This window comes from Centroberyx gerrardi, chromosome 11, assembly GCF_048128805.1.
Source record: "Centroberyx gerrardi isolate f3 chromosome 11, fCenGer3.hap1.cur.20231027, whole genome shotgun sequence".
Classification (NCBI taxonomy): Eukaryota; Metazoa; Chordata; class Actinopteri; order Beryciformes; family Berycidae; genus Centroberyx; species Centroberyx gerrardi.
Window position 1 is genome coordinate 22,287,311 of NC_136007.1, and position 18,364 is coordinate 22,305,674.

At 42.4% G+C, this 18,364-nt stretch overlaps 1 protein-coding gene across 1 annotated transcript; it reads left to right on the forward strand.

Moving 5' to 3' along the window:
- The first annotated feature begins 8,131 nt into the window (after nucleotides 1-8,131).
- On the forward strand, nucleotides 8,132-18,201 carry gusb (glucuronidase, beta). Its single transcript, XM_078286830.1, has 12 exons — nucleotides 8,132-8,394; nucleotides 9,065-9,250; nucleotides 9,560-9,741; nucleotides 9,910-10,052; nucleotides 10,216-10,403; nucleotides 12,319-12,471; nucleotides 12,726-12,904; nucleotides 14,205-14,351; nucleotides 14,900-14,984; nucleotides 16,370-16,546; nucleotides 16,782-16,917; nucleotides 17,338-18,201. Exons 1-12 carry the CDS (start codon nucleotides 8,191-8,193, stop codon nucleotides 17,487-17,489), a joined length of 1,932 nt encoding a protein of 643 aa, XP_078142956.1. The 5' UTR covers nucleotides 8,132-8,190; the 3' UTR covers nucleotides 17,490-18,201.
- Nucleotides 18,202-18,364: the final 163 nt, after the last annotated feature.

Genomic DNA, 18,364 nt, shown 5'->3' on the forward strand with positions numbered 1-18,364 from the left:
GTGTATGAATTTTGCTTATGTAAAGTATCATGTGATAGCATTCACAATGGATAAGAATATGTGATATGGCGCTTAAAGATATCAGCAGTGCTTTGTTATTTTGTGTGATACCAGCAACATTCCTCAGTGTAATCATTTGGTGAATTATTAATTAACCGAGAATGGTACAAAAATGTGACCGGCGAATAGAAAAACACCAGCTTCCTGTCGCTAAAAAATGATGAGGCATCCAAATCCGCATAAAAGGTCAGTGACCTCTGCTCCGCCCCTGTCCCATGAGAGCTATTATGTTTCCCTCCTCATCTCCAGCCGCATGACCTGCGATGGCCATTAACAGGTTTCAATGAGACGGTTAATCTTTAGCTGGCTTTGGCACCTCACCTATACAGGTAGCTGTGAAAACAAGACTTTGAATGGATAGCAGCTCTGCAGGATATCGAAAGCCATTTGCCTGGAACTACGTTAAGCTATTGAAAAGACCGTAATCCACATCTATTCTCTCTAAAATTACCTTGTTTTTCAGGGTCAGCTGCGATTCAGCCATATATCCTCTTCGTCCCGTTTGGACAGGGAGAGGATTGCGATTTGGAATTAAAATCGATCTGCCAGGTCTCTATGCCTCTGCAGCTGCGGCTCACACACTGGAGGCCACGGTGTTAAACGTGCTGTCATACATCTGTGTTACTGTGTCCGGGGGGAGCGGCCTACACCAGTCTGCAAGGCTGTTATGTCATCTGCAGGGAAGGTGACAGGGTTTTTTTTTCCCAGCAGCAGTGGGGGCCTGAATGTGAATCAACCATAACAGCCCATTTACTGCACACCAGTTCTTGCTTCCAATATAACCACCAGATCTGACAGACACTTTGAAAGATGCCATCCATCTCGGCAAGCTGAAAACCTGTTTTGCTCCTTATGGTCGGAGCAGTGTAATCGCTCCACGGCCGCATTAGAAATAACCTCTGAGTCACCTCCTCAAACGCACCATTTCTGCACTGAAGTACCCATTAATAAACAGTGAAAGCGTGTATGAAAAAGCAGATCGCTACCGAGGAGCTGGCTGTTCTGCAGGCTCACGGTGCCTGCTGGGGTTTTGGCAGTGTGAACCCTTGGCACAGAGGGAGGCCCAGCAGGACTTAAGAGACGACTTCCTACTCAGTCATGCCTGCGCCCACACGGCCAATCTGCCACTGCTGCTGTCTGACAGAGGCTCCCAGGACCCTCAGTGCAGCTACACCCTTATTTGGGCTTACTCCTGTTGCCCCGCCCTCACCTCTCTGGAACAGAACATAATGCAGGTGAGCTATCTTCCTCAGATGATGCTCTTCACTTGAGTCAGTTCAAAAGAGGAAAAAAAATCCTATAGAATTTGACCATGTTAGATCTATAGGAGCTGGCAGCAATGTTCAGAAGACAATGTGGATTGTAACAGCTCATAATATAATTGCATATAGTAAAAACTTTGTATAATATCATTAAAAATGTAATAAAAACTCAATGTAATAAAAGGCCCATAATGTAGCTGGACACATAATGTAATAACCTTTTTGCAGAAAATGTTATCATGTTTTACATTAATACATTACTACAAGTGAGCTGTAACTTGTAATGTAATAAGAAAGGAAACCTTTGACTGATAGATAGATAGATAGAAAACTGACAACTACATTCTCACTGACTCCTGCCTCTTAAGCTGCACATCCACAAACCACAAAATTTAAAGGTTCAACTCACTTTATAATGTAATAATAAGTCACATCAAATGTAATATCTTATTAGATTATCCGCAAAAAGTTTAAATTATGTTATGTGCCCTTTATTATATTATGAGGTTTTATTAGACTTTTTATTACAGTATGTGCTGTTATTACATTACAAGTTGCTCCAAGGATTCAGGAGTTGCAGCACAGGTCTGTGTCTGTGTCTGTGTTGCTTCATGCTGGCAGCAGAGGGATGCTGGCTGGTACGGATGCCGCTGCCAGGACAGCGTGTGCGGAGTGAGGAAGAAAGCACACAGCAAGCCCCCTGAAACGACCTCAGCTTGTACCACATGTTCACTGGGCACAACTTGTGGCTCCAGCAGCCGGCCAGAGGAAGCTGTCCTTCCCCCTCCGCTGACTGACGCTGGTCAGTGTGACACACTGACACGTCCCAGGGCAAACTCACCTCTTCATCTGCAGCCAAGTGTTGCTGCCTCACTACCTTCCTCTCCTATACAAACGGTAAACTACATTACCTCCCTCACCCACCTTTGCATTTTATTTTCCAATCGTGAATGAACAAACTCACAGATGAATTCAAGGATTGTCCTGCCTGTCAGTGGTTTAGAGACACTGATAATCAAACTGGTTTTGTTGGCGGAAAAAACACAAGCGCTAGGATCAGAATGGGGAGGATTCAGAAGCCCAGCCACATAAATCAGGCTCCTAATCAGTTGTGCTGTCAAGGTAAATGTTTATCCAGAGTGGGCAGTGACAAGAGACAGGATGCAGAGAGGGCTATAGGAAGCACACAAGTACGTCCGCAGCACACTGGAACCAGCTAGTTAGAGCAGCAGCCTGTTTTCTTCTGATGTGTATGGATTGTTATGCAATTATTACATAAACAGACAGTATAAAAACTTCACAACTTCAACCATTAAGTGGATGTGGCCCCTTACAGCAGATGATGACACTATACCCATTCATGTATTACAGTCTTGTCAAGGGAGTGACAAATTGCTACCGCCTATAAGAGAATCTTCCACCAGATAAATGACTATTCCAGGCAGGTAATCAGGCCTTTCAACAGTCCATTCACAAAAGAGAAAACGTATCAAATACAGTACAAGCTGTCACTGAAGAGACTTATCATATCCACTATTCTTGTGGATGTTATTATCAGAGGATATAGCATGTCCTATTATTAACTATGTGGCCGATGTCTGTACAAAACACAGACTGAGATAAGGTAGGATTTTAAAAATTCATATTATCATTTAGCACTCAGTGAATGTACGGGACTGGCTGCATTTTGCACTTTGGGCAGAACACCGCACTCTGCACTTCAAACTTGCACTTTATACTTGGGCCAACAACGCCTGTTTTTTTTTTTTTTTTTTAAACATGTTTCGTATCTGTTGTTGTTTTTTTTATATATCTGTATGTTGTGTTTTTTGGTCTCTCATATTGGACAAGGTGAACAAACTTCAGCTCATTCTCTTGTCTGACTGGAGCAAGTCACAATTCAGGCTGTTACCGCTCTTCACAACAAAACACGTCAATGTTTCCCCTCACCACTCATGTAAGTGTTGATGTGGGCACAGCAGGACTGTGAAAAGCATATCAGCAAAAATTTGGGCATTTTGGGAATTGTGTTCCCCTTTACTCTCTATCAATAATGCATGAATAACACCCTTTCAAAACTGTTTTCACTGCCGACTGCTTTTTACTTTATGCCGACTCACAGATTTATTCACAAATATAAAAACGAGTTTAATACTAGGTCAAGTATAAAAACAACTAGTGCTTCAAAAATGACAAGAGATAGATAGAGATATGAGAGATGCATGAAACAACATTCATGTTTCATTTACTGCTGCAGCAGCTACACAATAGTACGAATGTCCAAACAATGACAGTTAAAAAGCTTCTTCCTGATCTCTAATATTGCTCTTCCTAGTGCTAGTCAGGACATCTGTAGCAGATTTTATATTTGATTCACAACTGCAAAGCCTAGGAGTTCAGCACATTCAAAATATGGTAGATATAAACCTAGATGTGATGCTGTTATAACTCCAATTTCAATTTAGGCATTTAGCCGACACTCTCATCATCAGGAGTGACTTGGGCAACAATAGAAAACATCAGTGAGGCAAGTGCAAGTGACAATAACTGAAATGCTAAAAACTGAAAAGGAGAGAGGATCTTTTTGAGACAAGGAGGCAGTCAGATGGACAGCCACACCCCACATTTCTGTCAACAGTTATGCCCTTGTTCCTCACTGCGGTGTGACATGGCCGTGACCTAGGCCAACTTTTATCTAGGTCAAGGTTATAGCTTCCTTTTTAACCCACAGCCCCAGAGCATTGTGCTTTTTAGTGACATGGCTCTATCTTAGAAGACAGACATCTTGGTGGATGGATACATGGAAAAACAAACAGACACAAGGCACACAATACATCTCCACAACATGAGATAAAGTACAGGTAGAGTGAAAGAGCAAGTCCAAGATACATTTTTTCCCCCCTTTTCTCAAAGTGCAGGAACTAGAGGAGGGTTGGTGGAGGCGAGAGAGCGCTGTAGCCTGAGGAGACGTGTTTCCACTCTGCAACCAGAGGCCAAAAGTGACTGAGCTGGGAAGATCATTCCACTCTTGGGGAGAGGAGGTGAAGCCACGTGGGAAAGATGGCCAAATTGTTGCGGGGAAGAGAGTTCAAAGCATAGTAGCTGCAGATTGCAGGGCGGGAACAGCAGCGTGGGCCTGCAGGTGGAGGGGAGCAGATCCCTTTGTAGCCTTGTAGACCAATGAAAGGGATTTGAATTGGTTGTGGATGGCTACTGAGAGTCATGGAGGGAGCAGAGGAGGGTAAAACAAGGCAGATGGTAGGGTTATGGACGATTTGGAGCATTGTGGACGAGCCGTTTGTTGCTCTATAAAGCACTTTAGGACTAGCCTGTTTTGTTAGTCCTTTACGAATACATTTCACTTGATTTGCTGCAGCCCCAGAGCAAACATGGGATCCCAGCTAGGAGGGAGATGATGAGGGCTTGAGCAGATTTTGTAGAGAGGATACCTAGCAGACTCAAAGCCTCAAAGCATCCTCGGTGTGACTAGAATCACACCGAGGTACTTGGTGTTCTGGGATCGGGTTCCTGTTGTGCTGTCGGTGGTGATGGAAGGGTTTTGGAGGGGGCACAAAGTTATTGCAAGAGCAAAAATGTGCTGAGAGGCAGGTAATGAATACTTTTTGCTCAGATCACGATGCTAAAGCCTGGGTCGGTAAATCCCATTCACCTAAAAGCGCTGGTCTCATACCAGATTGTGATTGTAATCAGATTAAACGCCTTTTGAAAAGTATCCGGGGCTGATTACACCTGCTTTTTGCCATCGGATTATGTAAACCCAAGATTACCATATTCAGCACAGTGAAAGAGAAAAGGGAGGCAGAGCAAGACGTCAAAGAGTGGGAACCAGAGGATGTTTCATATCCTCCATAAGGCCCAAAAATAGATAAAAAATACTTTTATTCTGAATTTCCCAATGAATGAGTGGGAAAATGACTTCAGACAGACTTCAGACAGGAAATTAACTAACTTGAACTCACTATTAACCCTCCATTAATATCAGGCAGATGGCAGTGTTATGGATGAGTTGGAGCACTGAGGATGAGCCATTTGTTTCTCAGTAAGGCACTCTAGAATAAACCTGTTTTGTTAATGCTTGACTTGACTTGTTGGTGCCAGAGAGCCTAAGTTTGAACTTGCTAAAAACCCGACATTAAATTCAGTTGATTTGATTATTTTTGTGTCTTGGGAACATAGCTGACCTCACTTGGTCAACGTGAAATATTTTGATTTTATGAGAAAACTTGCTCCACAGAATGAATTAGAACAAAACATTCTGGAGTGGAACCAGTGGGTCTTTGGGTTTAAGAAGATGGCAGCCATAAATCAGGAGTAAAAACCACTTTGCCTTTTAGCCAGCAAGAGTCTGTAGAGTCACTTCCTCAAGCATTAAGCAGTTCTGTGGGAAAAGAAAGCATTTTTCAATCAGTAGCAATAAGGGAAGGGGGACATACCTGCACAGGGAACCTTTGCCAAACAAGCCAATGGCTAGTACATGGCAAGCCAAAATTGGGTTTATTGGGTATGTATGGGTCCATTTAGTGTCCTCATTTTGTCCTCAGTGTGTGTTGCTGCTTTATCACTACACAAAGAAATGGTGCAATGTTCTTAATAAATGACAAGTAGAGTAATGTGTAGCCTGACAACTTCCTGAGATAATAAGATCACAAACACGCCTGATCTGCAGTCATCATGAGGCAGCTGGGTAGATTACTGTGAGTAGGCTACTTTCATTCCAGTGATAGGAAAACAATCCACAAAAATTGAAATGATTTTGCTCTTTTCTTCCCTGGTGTGAAATCAAGGTAAAGATGCCACAAGGGGAAACACATTTTTTAGGGGAAACAAATTTTGGCACAACAACTGGCGACCAGTCTAAGGTGTTTCACTGTCTTCTGCCCAATGTGACCCTGAATAGGAATAAGCAAGTAAAGACAATGGATAAATGAACAAATGAACAAATGAATGAATGAATGAATGAATGAATGAATGAATATTTAAATAGCAGCCAGGTCAGCTGGTCCTGATCCAGGGGAACCTTATAATAACGAACAGACGTGATAACATAAACCATTAGGTCTAGGTGTGAAAAAAATGTATTAACAAATTCAATTGTCACAAACCCTGGAATCCTACCGAAAGGCCCTGCAAGAAAAAGGTGCCAGTTGAACACCTGTACTGTCTTTGATTTGTGCTTATCGCTCATTTTACAGCCTTTTACAGCTTTTCCACTGACAATGGATGGGAGACTGACTTAACTGCACTGCATTTCATGTTAGTGCTCTCACTTCTAAAATTGCGCCCCTAATTCCAAAAGCTGGCAATAGGAGTATATTGGGGAGATTGTGTGTTAACTTCAGGTAGACACATACAGTAAATTCTCAGAGGGTATGATGATCATTCCAGCTTTAAAACATGTATTTTGCTCCATCTTTTTCAATTCAGTTCAATACAATACTACTTTACGTGTCCCTAAGGGTATGCAAAGGGAAACTTTAAAAGTGTTTCAAGACTATATTAGCCTTCAAAACGTCTTCTAAATTCACACCACTGTCCACAAACATGACCTGCTCTCAGTGTGTGATTTCCATATGAGATGGTACAGTCCCAGTATTTATTTCCCTCATCATTTAGCAGTAGAAGGCCACCAAGAACACTGACCCCAATGCTGTTAAGATTGTGCTATCAAAATAATACTATAATTTAGCCATGTAAATAATACTTCTATCACAATTAAGTATTTGATATAAAGTATTGTAGTATAAAGAGCAGTTAGAATAGTGCTGCAACCTGCACCAGAACCAAAACTGACTGACATGGTAGATCCAAAACCAAGATTACTACCATCAACCACCTGCTTCATAAGTTGGTGGGGAAACACTGTACACACATTATCAGGAGGTTTGCCCACTCGCTATTACTACATGATACTGTATATGAGGAGGAGGATAATCTGCCACAGAGATGGGTATTTCCATTTCACCTGAGGTTTCTGTGTTCTGGCGTTTGACTATGATATATGACTGTCTGGCGCCATCTAGTGTCGAGATCAAGAAATCAAACTGTGGTTTAGTGCTGCCTTCCAGTGCTGACGGAAATGTCGCAATTGCGAGAAAAGCGCACATGAACGATTCAAAACATTAGTAAATACGACTGTGTGGGAAAGTGGAAGTCTTCTATGGTATTCACCGAGATGTGATGTTTAAGTGGTGGAGAACATGGAAGCTGTTTAACTTTTAGTTGTCCCACATTTTGTGCAAACCTATATTAATTAAAGCATTCACATACCCAATGCAACATTTTGTCGTCCATCTCATTGTGCTTCTGCTGCACAAAGTAGCTCTGTGACACTCTTACTCAAAACAAACAGCCATCAAAAACAACAGGCATCAGAAACACTTGTGTTACAGGGTTTATTTTGTTATTATTCCCGACCATCTATGACTTGAATGTAAGTGACAAGACGCAAGCATTTATGAGGAGCACATGAAGGCAGCATCCGCATAGAAAAGAATGTAAGTGCAGTAGTCTTACTCATCTACTTTGTGGAGAACTTGCATGGGACAAGGGAGAGATAGCATTGTGTATTTAAAAAACGTTGCGCGTGGATTATGTTTTCTGTTTGGGTCTTTTCCATATTTTGAGGAGAGAGGAGAAATGATGTCGTCGCGCACATCCGTGGTCGCGCACCTTTGATCGGAAAATGGGCCCAACGCGTAATAGCAATATTTCCGACAGCACTCAAACGCAGCACAAAAAGGAAGTTTGTGATCACGTGATTTGCGAATTACACTTGTGACTGAATCGCCAAGAAGAGCTGTGTGTGTGGACTCGCGCTCTTTGTGTACACATTAAAAGTGTGTTTAGGATGTGTGGTCCACAGCTAGCAGTGCTGCTGCTGTGTGCCTTGCGGGATGTGGCTCCTCTGCCGGACTCCGGGATGCTCTTCCCCCGGGAGTCGCCCTCCAGAGAGGTGAAGGAGCTCACCGGGCTGTGGGACTTCAGAGCAGACCAGTCCCCGAGCAGGAACCTGGGCTTCCAGAAGGCTTGGTACAAAAGTCGCCTGGCAGAGGTAAGCACGACGACAACAATAACAACAGAGAGATTGTACATTACACTGGACAGAACAACCAGAACAGCTCATGGAGCTCTCATGGGTTAATGCTTCATCCTGGGTTTTGGGGGGCTGCTTGGATTGAGAATAGCTAATTTTTCTGTCATAGTTGCCATTTCTATCATATAATTAGGGGTTAACAGTTTTAATTTATCTTGCACAACTTTCAGATGAAGTATTGCGTGTAGAGTAGCGTTTAGCCAACAATTATTATCTCTGTTTGCAAACCTGCATAATATGTTAATTCTTGCACAATCCCTTATTGGCATCCTGTCTAGGCTTATCAGGTTCAGCCACGTCGTTGCACAATTCCGTATTAGCATCTAGCATCTGTGTATCTGTTGCACAGGTCAACCTTGTGTTGTCATTTAGTGAGAAGATCTTTGAATGTACCGCTGCTGCTACCTGGAAAGATTTTGTTAGTTGTGCAGGCACTTTTTTCTTTTTGTTCCATGATTCTTCAGGCTGGTATTTACATATTCATGTCCTTTTACATGTCCAATTAGTCAATGATTCACCTAAACAATAACTGTCATCACATACAGACAGTCCCTTCTAGCTCAATTAGCTATTAAGAGCTTGACCACACAGTCCAACTGCATCTGACCTAATGGATCTTATGTGTTAGACCGGCCCAGTGATTGACATGCCAGTTCCTGCCAGCTATAATGACATCACCCAGGACCCCACACTGAGGGATTTCATTGGCTGGGTGTGGTACGAGCGAGAGGTGGTGGTTCCTGCCCGCTGGATCGCAGATGAGGGAACCAGAGTGGTGCTGAGGGTGGGAAGCGCTCACTATTATTCAGTGGTGGTGAGTATCATTTGTACCTTTCCACTCCGACTCCAGTCAGCATTCGGAAACGGAGTCATCAGTTTCACTCAGTTGTGAGACAGGTGGTGTGTGATTGGTGCACAGAATATGTTACACAACAACAAGAGTCTGTTACACAAGAGCTAGAACTCTCCATGCTCATATTGAATACGCCTCAATGTTAAACGCTAGATTTCCTACAAAATAGAATACAAATAAAGGATTACATTTTTTCATCCTCTCATACTCACCTCTTAAAATAATGTAGTCATCATGCTTCTCCACAATAACTTGTCTTTACCCTTGCAGTGGGTGAACGGGGTGAAAGTGACGGAGCACAATGGTGGCCATCTTCCCTTTGAGGCCGAGATAGGCGATTTAATCCGTGAGGACTCAGCTGTGCCATGTAGGATCACCATCGCTGTCAACAACACACTGACTCTGGAGACGCTGCCTCCAGGAAGCATCAGGCACATGGATGACACCTCCATGTAACCCCCGTCTTTATTTAGTACTTTAAAACTTACTGGACAAAAAACGCATCTAAGCATTTGGTATAATCCCCTTATTTGGGCAACATTCAAATGCATGCAGTTGGCAATCAGTGGTTGTTTATAAGGTGAGGGGGGAAAAAAGTAAGTTGTGTAATTGTTCAACAGGTATCCTCCTGGTTATTTTGTGCAAAATACCCAGTTTGACTTCTTCAACTATGCTGGGATACATCGTCCTGTCCTGCTCTACACCACTCCTCAGGCATATGTGGATGACATCACTGTAGTGACTGACTTCTCTGACAACATTGGTAAATGAAAATATGGTTGAAGCCAGTAATTTACAAATCTGTATGCACTAAACACCCTTGCACAGGCACTGTATCACTTACAGTTTTATTAATTATGTGCACTATATTCTGATGCACGCCTGTTTATATGATCTTGTTAAGGTTTGTTTCTTCTGTGTTTCAGGTCTAGTCAACTACAAAGTCTCAGTCCTTGGTACTCCCACTGCCAACCTGAAGGTCTCTCTGATGGACAAGGATGGCCACTGTGTGGCCTCCTCCAGCGGGCCATCTGGAGTGCTGAAAGTGACGGATGTCAACCTGTGGTGGCCGTACTTGATGCATGAGAATCCAGGCTATCTTTACTCTATGGAGGTAAGACAGCATGGCACACAGTCATGTTTATATACATGTACAAGTGGCCTCATGCATCATCTTATTTTTCATGATGTTTAAGTCACAGCCCATATGAGTAAGACCACCAGATATGTGAAAATAACAAGGTAAAGGCAAGTGGCTTTAGCAGATATCAGCTGTTTTTGATTTGAGTAAACATCATTTCATCCCATCAGCAGTGCATTCACCACCAGCGACACCACATCCTCTGCTGTTCAAGCCCAGGCCAGAAAAAGCAGTATTATTTTCTTTATCTCAAAATCACCAAGACTGGTATGAATACCCAGAGCCAGATGTCCAGTGAGTGCTTACATAGACACTTTGCTTAGACGGATTAGATGGAGTGGGTTGAGTGTGGGAAAGATTCTTCCCCTCTGGCCACTGACCTGACCTACAATCCTGACGCCACATTGCACCTACTCATTTTAGACTGGGGGTGGACATGTTTTTTTCTCATTTTCTTCTCCCACTTTTTTTCTCCCGCTAGGCCAAACTTCCTAACTTATCTAACACTATTTTGAAATTCAGATAAATGTTCGTATGAAATATGTCATCAGCAACCACATTGAATAATCCAGATTAGAGACTAATAATAAAAGACTAGTAATAAACCGTCCCACCAGGAATTTGTGATTTGGCGTTGGCAATATGTAATGCAAATTCATCCAGTCGCCGCAATGTTTGCAGTAATTTGCAATTTTGCAAATTTTGTGCAAATGTTCTTCATGAAACGGCCAAACCAGTCTAGTGTGTTCTTATACTACTTCTTACACCCGAACAACTCCACAGTGGAGTGAAAACACCTAAAATTCTGCAAATTGCATTGCCATTTTGAGAAATCCTCAGCAAAATGAAGCATTTTTGGTCACAATAATCATAAAAGGCTCCGGTCCAAAAACTAGTGAATAAGCCTGGTTTAGACCCGCACTATCACAACAGATACAATATTTCTCAAAATGAACACCATCCCCCCGTCCCATTACGCCCCCTAAACACTCCCCCTCCGTTTTGAGCGTCACTCTGTTAGAAGTGTTAGTGATGTATCAGAAGGGCCAGTCACAGGCGTGTGGCGAGAGGGTGGATGACTTGCAGCTCTGGGACGCACTTCCCTCTGTCATTGCTTCCTGTTGACATGGCACGTCACCGGCCAGCTGTTGCCGTAGTTGCATCGTATATTTCCAGTTTTATTGGAGATATGCAAAGCTGCTGATAGACCTTAAAAACAAGACTCCTGCGTGTGTTGCATCATTGGTGCATTACACAGATTGAGCAACACTCATTTTCTTAATATTGTTAGTATATTTGTTTCAGAGCTCTATGGACTGGAAAAATAAATTAAACCATTAAAAAAAATAAAACAGTCAAGCATAATTTGAATGAATGGATGAATGAAGGAATGAATGAATGAAGATAAAGAGATGGCTGATGCTGACGCCCTGCTCAGCAGTTTAGAAGCCACAATCTATTAGCAGGCAACAGACATAAGTCATACTTCTTAGTTAAACATACTTAACTAAGAACTACAAGTTGGATAGTCAGACTACCCAATTCTACCACCACAGTTATCATAATTCCCTGACATTAAAACACTTACCTTTTGTTATGAGATGGATTTCCATACTTTGTGCAACAGCTGGTGGTGTTTCTCTTCAGCGAGAGACACTGACTGCTCTTTTTAGTGGTTTCTGAAGTTGCCTGCATCACCTGACACAAGCGTTGACCCCAAATCCCCAACTCCTTAAGTAACCTAGAAACAGATGTTGTGACTGATCAACGGGTACCAACTTACACAGGATGTCTCCTAGCTTTCCAACTTGGCTGCTCAACCTAAGATGAGAGATGCAGCTGAGAAATAAGTGTTTCTTAAATAAGTGTTCTTTACTTAAACCCTCAGGTTCACATGATGGCAGCCGATGGGAGAGCAGCGTATGAGGATGTATATACACTACCAGTTGGCATCCGCACAGTCAAGGTTACCAGCACCCAGTTCCTCATAAACAACAAGCCCTTCTATTTCCATGGAGTCAATAAACATGAAGACTCTGATGTGAGTACCACTAGAGGGAGCCAACACTCTTACCAAGAGACTCAATCTCAGCTGCAGGGTTCATTTTGCTCTAAAGTATCCCATCTGAGCTAACTTTTACACTGTCCTCCCCCCCCCCCCAGTCAGTTATGTGGACATTGCATATGGATATTTATGGTATTCCAAACATGGAATTCACATGAAACGACCTGCAAAATAAGTGAATCCAGTCCAGTAACACGATCTTCCCTTCTTCTGTCCAATGGGTGTCATAGATTCGAGGTAAAGGCTTTGACTGGTCCCTGATCGTCAAGGACTTCAACTTATTGAAGTGGTTGGGGGCCAACTCGTTCCGCACCAGCCACTACCCCTATGCTGAGGAGATCCTGCAGATGTGTGACCGCCACGGCATCGTGGTGATAGATGAGTGTCCGGGGGTGGGCATCAAAGACATGTAGGTGTCCCTGCTCACATCTCTGTGACCTTTCTGTTTGTTTGAGAGTTCAAAGTGGTCGGCAGCATGGTCATCTAACTGTCAGTCGCTGTGTTTGAACACTGAGCACAGACTGTTACAGTTTGTTTTGCGGCTGTATCGCCCATCACCATTCCCTTTGAGAATAATCAACAGTAAATTAAAGTCAGTCTAGATAGGTTGTCTAACTCTGTTACAAGAGGGCATGTTGAAAAATCCTGATTTAAATTGCAGGCTGGACACACTCAGTTACACTTGTCATTAAATTCAAATTTTCTAATGAAAAGCCATTAAATCTGAAGTTTTTCACTTTCATCTTTATATAGTAGCCAACATAATTGCTAAACACAAAAGGCTACTCATTTCTGGCAATGTACTAAAAATAAGTGGGCAAACCCGCTCATAACTGGGGGTTGTAATTGTGTTAAGATTTAACTAATCACATTACAAAACATGCACAAAGCTACTTTGCATTTGCCTAAATTCAACTGAAGTGATTTTAATTAGATCATTTAGATCCGTCAAAATTTCACTGAAGAAAAAAACAAAACAAAAAGATGCATCAGTTCTATCCACCTAAATTCCATTAGGTTTGAATTACTTCTGCACACCTACATGCAGTTTAATTTACAGTTAGAAGATTTGCTTAAAAACTGGTTGTGGTATTAGAGGAAGAGAACATACAGAAACATCTCTCAGCATTCTCGCAACTCTCACTGTGTTTTTGTAAGCCCAAACTTTGGGCTTTTTTGAGAGCATTTATAATAAAAATGAGCTTTATTTATATATCACTTTTAAAACATTTGCAGCATCATTAAAAAAAATAAAATAAAATAAAAAGTAATTTGCTTGTGTTAAGGTGCATGAACATGGATGTGAGAGAGAACACTGGAACAGTTGAGTCTCGGCATCAGGAAATATCACTCACAAGAGTGTGAAGTTAAACAAGGGAACTCCATTGATGATTAGCTTCTTCCTCAGTGACCTTTGTGAAACTAACCTTTTATCCAAAAGCGGAAGAATCATTGCACATAACACAAAGGGAGGTGAGTCAGTGCTCTGTGTGCTTGCGGATGCCAGTAGAGAGTTCACTTGTGTTGTGGGCGAGATGTGTGTTGAGACGGGATGAATTTGAAATGACGACCAAAACCAGCAGAAAATCTGTATCAGACTGGATCTGGTCTGTGAGCCTTGTGTTTAACGTGATCTAAACCCTGATCAGATTTGTCATCAGCCCAGTAGGTGTTGATTGAAGTCTTGTGTGTCTTGTGTGATCATCTAGTCGTAGTTTTAGAAACGCCTCCCTGGCCCACCACCTGGTTGTCATGGACGAGATGGTCCGCCGGGACAAGAACCATCCCTCTGTGGTCATGTGGTCAGTAGCCAATGAACCGGCCTCAGAGGTACCCCCTGCTGGACTCTATTTCAAGTGAGTCGTGGTGATATATATTTTTTACCTCTCCCATGCCACTTCCCTTTTGTCTTGAACTATTAAGGCACTGGAAGCCGGCAATTTTCCAGAAATTTCAAGCATTGGAAAACTGTATGTGTATGTGTATGTGTGTGTTGGGGAGAAATAGCAGAGGTAATGGTATGGGCTAGTCAGAGCCTATCCCTTTACTATGGTGTGTGGAATGCAGTCAGAGTGGTAGTGAACCTGCCCTGAACACTAACAGGTGGAGCTCAGTAACAGCTCAAGACTTCGGGAGAGAGCAGACAAATACTTGACCTACCCAGCTATAGTAAACAACAAAGTTATGTAGTGTGTTGGGTGTACATGGAGAGTACAGATAATTCCCAGTGCACAGACAAGTCCTTTGTCACTCTGAAGTTGTGACAGACTAAAGCAATTCTTCAAATCACACACAACAGATGTTCATATTTTTGAACAGTTTTCTATAGCATTGTTTAATCTGGTATGTGATTAAACCCCACACTTCCAAAGTCACCCAAGGGTGCTCTCTGTTTTTCTTCCAGGACCTTGATAACTCATACCAAAGCTCTGGACCCGACCCGGCCTGTCACATATATCACAGATAGTAACTATGCCAGGGACAAAGGGGTGAGTTTTTACAGCCATCACTTCAATATCTGTTATCAATATGCCTGCATGTAAACACCTGCCGAGCACATGACTACTTGGCACAATATCATTTATTAATAAAATATGAAACATTTTATTTTTAGCCCATTAGTTCTTCAAAGGGCACGTGCCACATTGTGAGAGGGGAAATCAGTGAAACTTGAAACTCATTGAAATTAGTGTTAGCTAGCTAGTCTTGCAGCTAGCAGGGCACATGTCAAATACTAACAGCTCTATCTAAGCACTTGTGGAGCAGCTTAAGGACAAATACTGGAACTTTTTCCCCATAATACTTGTTCCTAACATAGCAATTAAAGTGAACAAATGTCCAAAATGAAGGAAAAAAAATAGAATCGCTATCACCAATTTTGATCAGTCTCTCCTGGCCTGAGTCATGCATCAATGGAAATCTTTTCGTGGGTGTGCCTGCAGAACGTTACTCAGATTTATAAAAGGTCTATACATTGGCTACAATTGCATTTAGGATGAAGGATTGACTCTCTTAATTACTCATGCAGGGAAAAAAATGCAAGGAAAAAGTGCAAAATACACTTTTTGTGTCTTTGAATATAGCCCTGTCCCAGTGCTGCAATAGGCACATCAGATCAAGACACTTCATTGAATGTTCTCATATTGTATTTAAATGATGGCCTTTAGTGAGGAAATTAAATGTGACAAGTGCCTGGTGAAGAAAAATAAAGGACTAAAGGTCAAAATATCAAGGTATCCCGTTGAGAGCTTCAGAAGTTCAGCCATTCAAATTCTAAAGTACTTGTTGCTATGCTATGTCGAACTGTGTTGTGGACATACCTATTCTGTGAGGCAATCTTCTCTGGCTGATGTTAGCAGCTTGAAGGTACTGATTAGTTTGCAGCGACTGAGTCCCTGCAGCCAATAATTTGCAAAGGGCTCAGAGCTGTTAAAGGTGATTACCACTGAATTCATTATTCAAATTCTACTCCTATACCAGTCCACAGTTCCTTAGATCGGTGTTTCCCAAGCCAGTTCTCAAGTACCCCGTCTTGCAAGTTTTTTTCCCCCAACTTTACTCTTGCACACCTGATCCAATTAAGGGCAACACACTTTCATGCTAAAGCCGCGGTCACACCAGCGCCAAAAAGATAAACATTCCATGAACCCACAAAGTTAGCCTCCCATGAATTGTCAATGGAGTATCTCTTGGCTCTTTATCAGAGTGACATTAGAGATTATAATCTTTGTGTCCCGATTTCTAGCTAGGGAGGGGGTTGTTTATGTTCAGAAAACACTGATTAGGCTGTTAGACGGTAGGAATGCCATGAACGTGTTGAGGAGTGCATCTCGACCAGTCACATCTCATATCCGTTATCTTTTCCTGTCCGCAGGCTCCCTATGTAGATGTACTCTGTGTGAACAGTTACTTTGCCTGGTACCATGACCCAGGCCACCCGGAGGTCATCCCCATCCAGCTCAACACCCAGTTTGAGAACTGGTATGGAAAGTACCAGAAACCCATCATCCAGAGTGAATATGGAGCCGACGTGGTCCCAGGGCTTCACAATGTGAGGAAACCTGACTGTACAGTGTTAGCATACTTATGGCACCAGCATGCATGGTATTTTTGGTAGGATCCTAAGGCCATGATGAAATCCAAATTGCGCTGAAACTCAGACAATCAATCACCTCACATCTGCCTTTGAGAATCTGGTTAAAATCTAGTCGGATTACAACACACCATGCCAGAAACATGTTAATGCCTTACATAATTATCATCGAGCTCCGTTCTCCACCCTGCAGGATCCACCCATGATGTTTACTGAGGAGTACCAGAAGCTAGTCCTGCAGAGTTACCACAGCGTGTTCGACCAGAAGAGGAAGGAGTACGTCATTGGCGAACTCATCTGGAACTTTGCCGACTTCATGACTGCACAAGGTAGCGGGGGATCACGACAACCTGTAGAACCAGAACTGGTGCAGATGCATGCCCTTATTTGCCCTAGTTTGTACTATATCAGAGTTATTTATTGCTTTTTTGTCATTTATTACCCTCCATGATTAAATTATGCAAAGGGTTGGTTCTGGTATTGCTGTACAAAGGGCGCGTCTGTGCATAGGGAGATTCAGTCTGTACTGGGACTTGGCATCACTCTTGCATTTTTTAAGACCAGTGTGGGTTGAAGTTGCCCGACATTCAGGGGTTGTGTGAAAGCTAGCCCGATGTCCGGCCAGCTCTCTACGTTTGCCCTCCGGACAGCCATATCAGAACACCATGGTGACTGAACTATTATTAGCCCATTCCTAACTAAAAAGTAACTAAAAAGGTTACTGTTGATCCTTCCTGTTCTGTCTGCAGGGGTGGCCCGTGTTGTGGGGAACAAGAAGGGCATTTTCACCAGGCAGAGGCAGCCTAAAGCAGGAGCCTTCATCCTGAAAGAGAGGTACTGGAGACTGGCAAACGAAACAGGCAGACTGCCTCCCTGGACCAAGTATCCCTGCCTGCTCTAACACCCAGCCCAGGACGGGCTCGATTCCATGAAACTAGGCCTTGGTCAAAGTGTTGTTAAAATACTGTCAATTACTCTAAACAAGTGGTTTAGTTAAGCACCTATGGGACACTTCCGTTGGTGCCATGATCTAGAGCTATGAATAATTTAAGACAAAAGCACCAAGACTAATATGTGATTTTATCAAGGGACAAAACCAGGGGTCTCTCAGTGGACAATCAATTGGTGATGGACTTTGTTGATTCTGTGGCAGGGGGATTTTCCAGTGTTCGGCAACATTTTGCAGTACTATGATATAAAAGCAAAGTTCAAGCAGTCAATGAAAATTAGTCTCCAATGCCTCATCACTGGTGCAATTCTAGGTTTTGTCACTTGATGACATCAAACTAAAGTCTTGATTCACTGGTTTTTACCTTTAGGAAAAAGTTCTTTATTTCTTTTAAATATTGACTGAGCTGTCCACTATTGTCTGAATAAGAAGCACATGATATGGTATGGGACAATATAGGAAACATAAACTTTAAGTTCTGGTGGCTTTGTACTGGGGTCGGGTGTATTTTCTGGCATGAAATCAATTTACAAATCTCAAACAAATTCTAATCATTATGATCATTTCCTCTAATTTCCTTTACTCCATGTGTTTGGGGATGGATTTTCTCTAATAAAGCTGTCAAATGGTGTTTTGATATTTTTTTGGGGATCAAAATACTTTATATACAGTGTTAATGTGAATCACAATGCTGGGCTTAAGCCATATATTACTCAAAGGTTAACTTACTTTTCGAATTTGTGAAGGTGATGTGACTCCAACTAGTTATCACTATCTGTGACTGCTGAGACTTACGCCCTCATCATATGATTGACCTTTGTGCTACA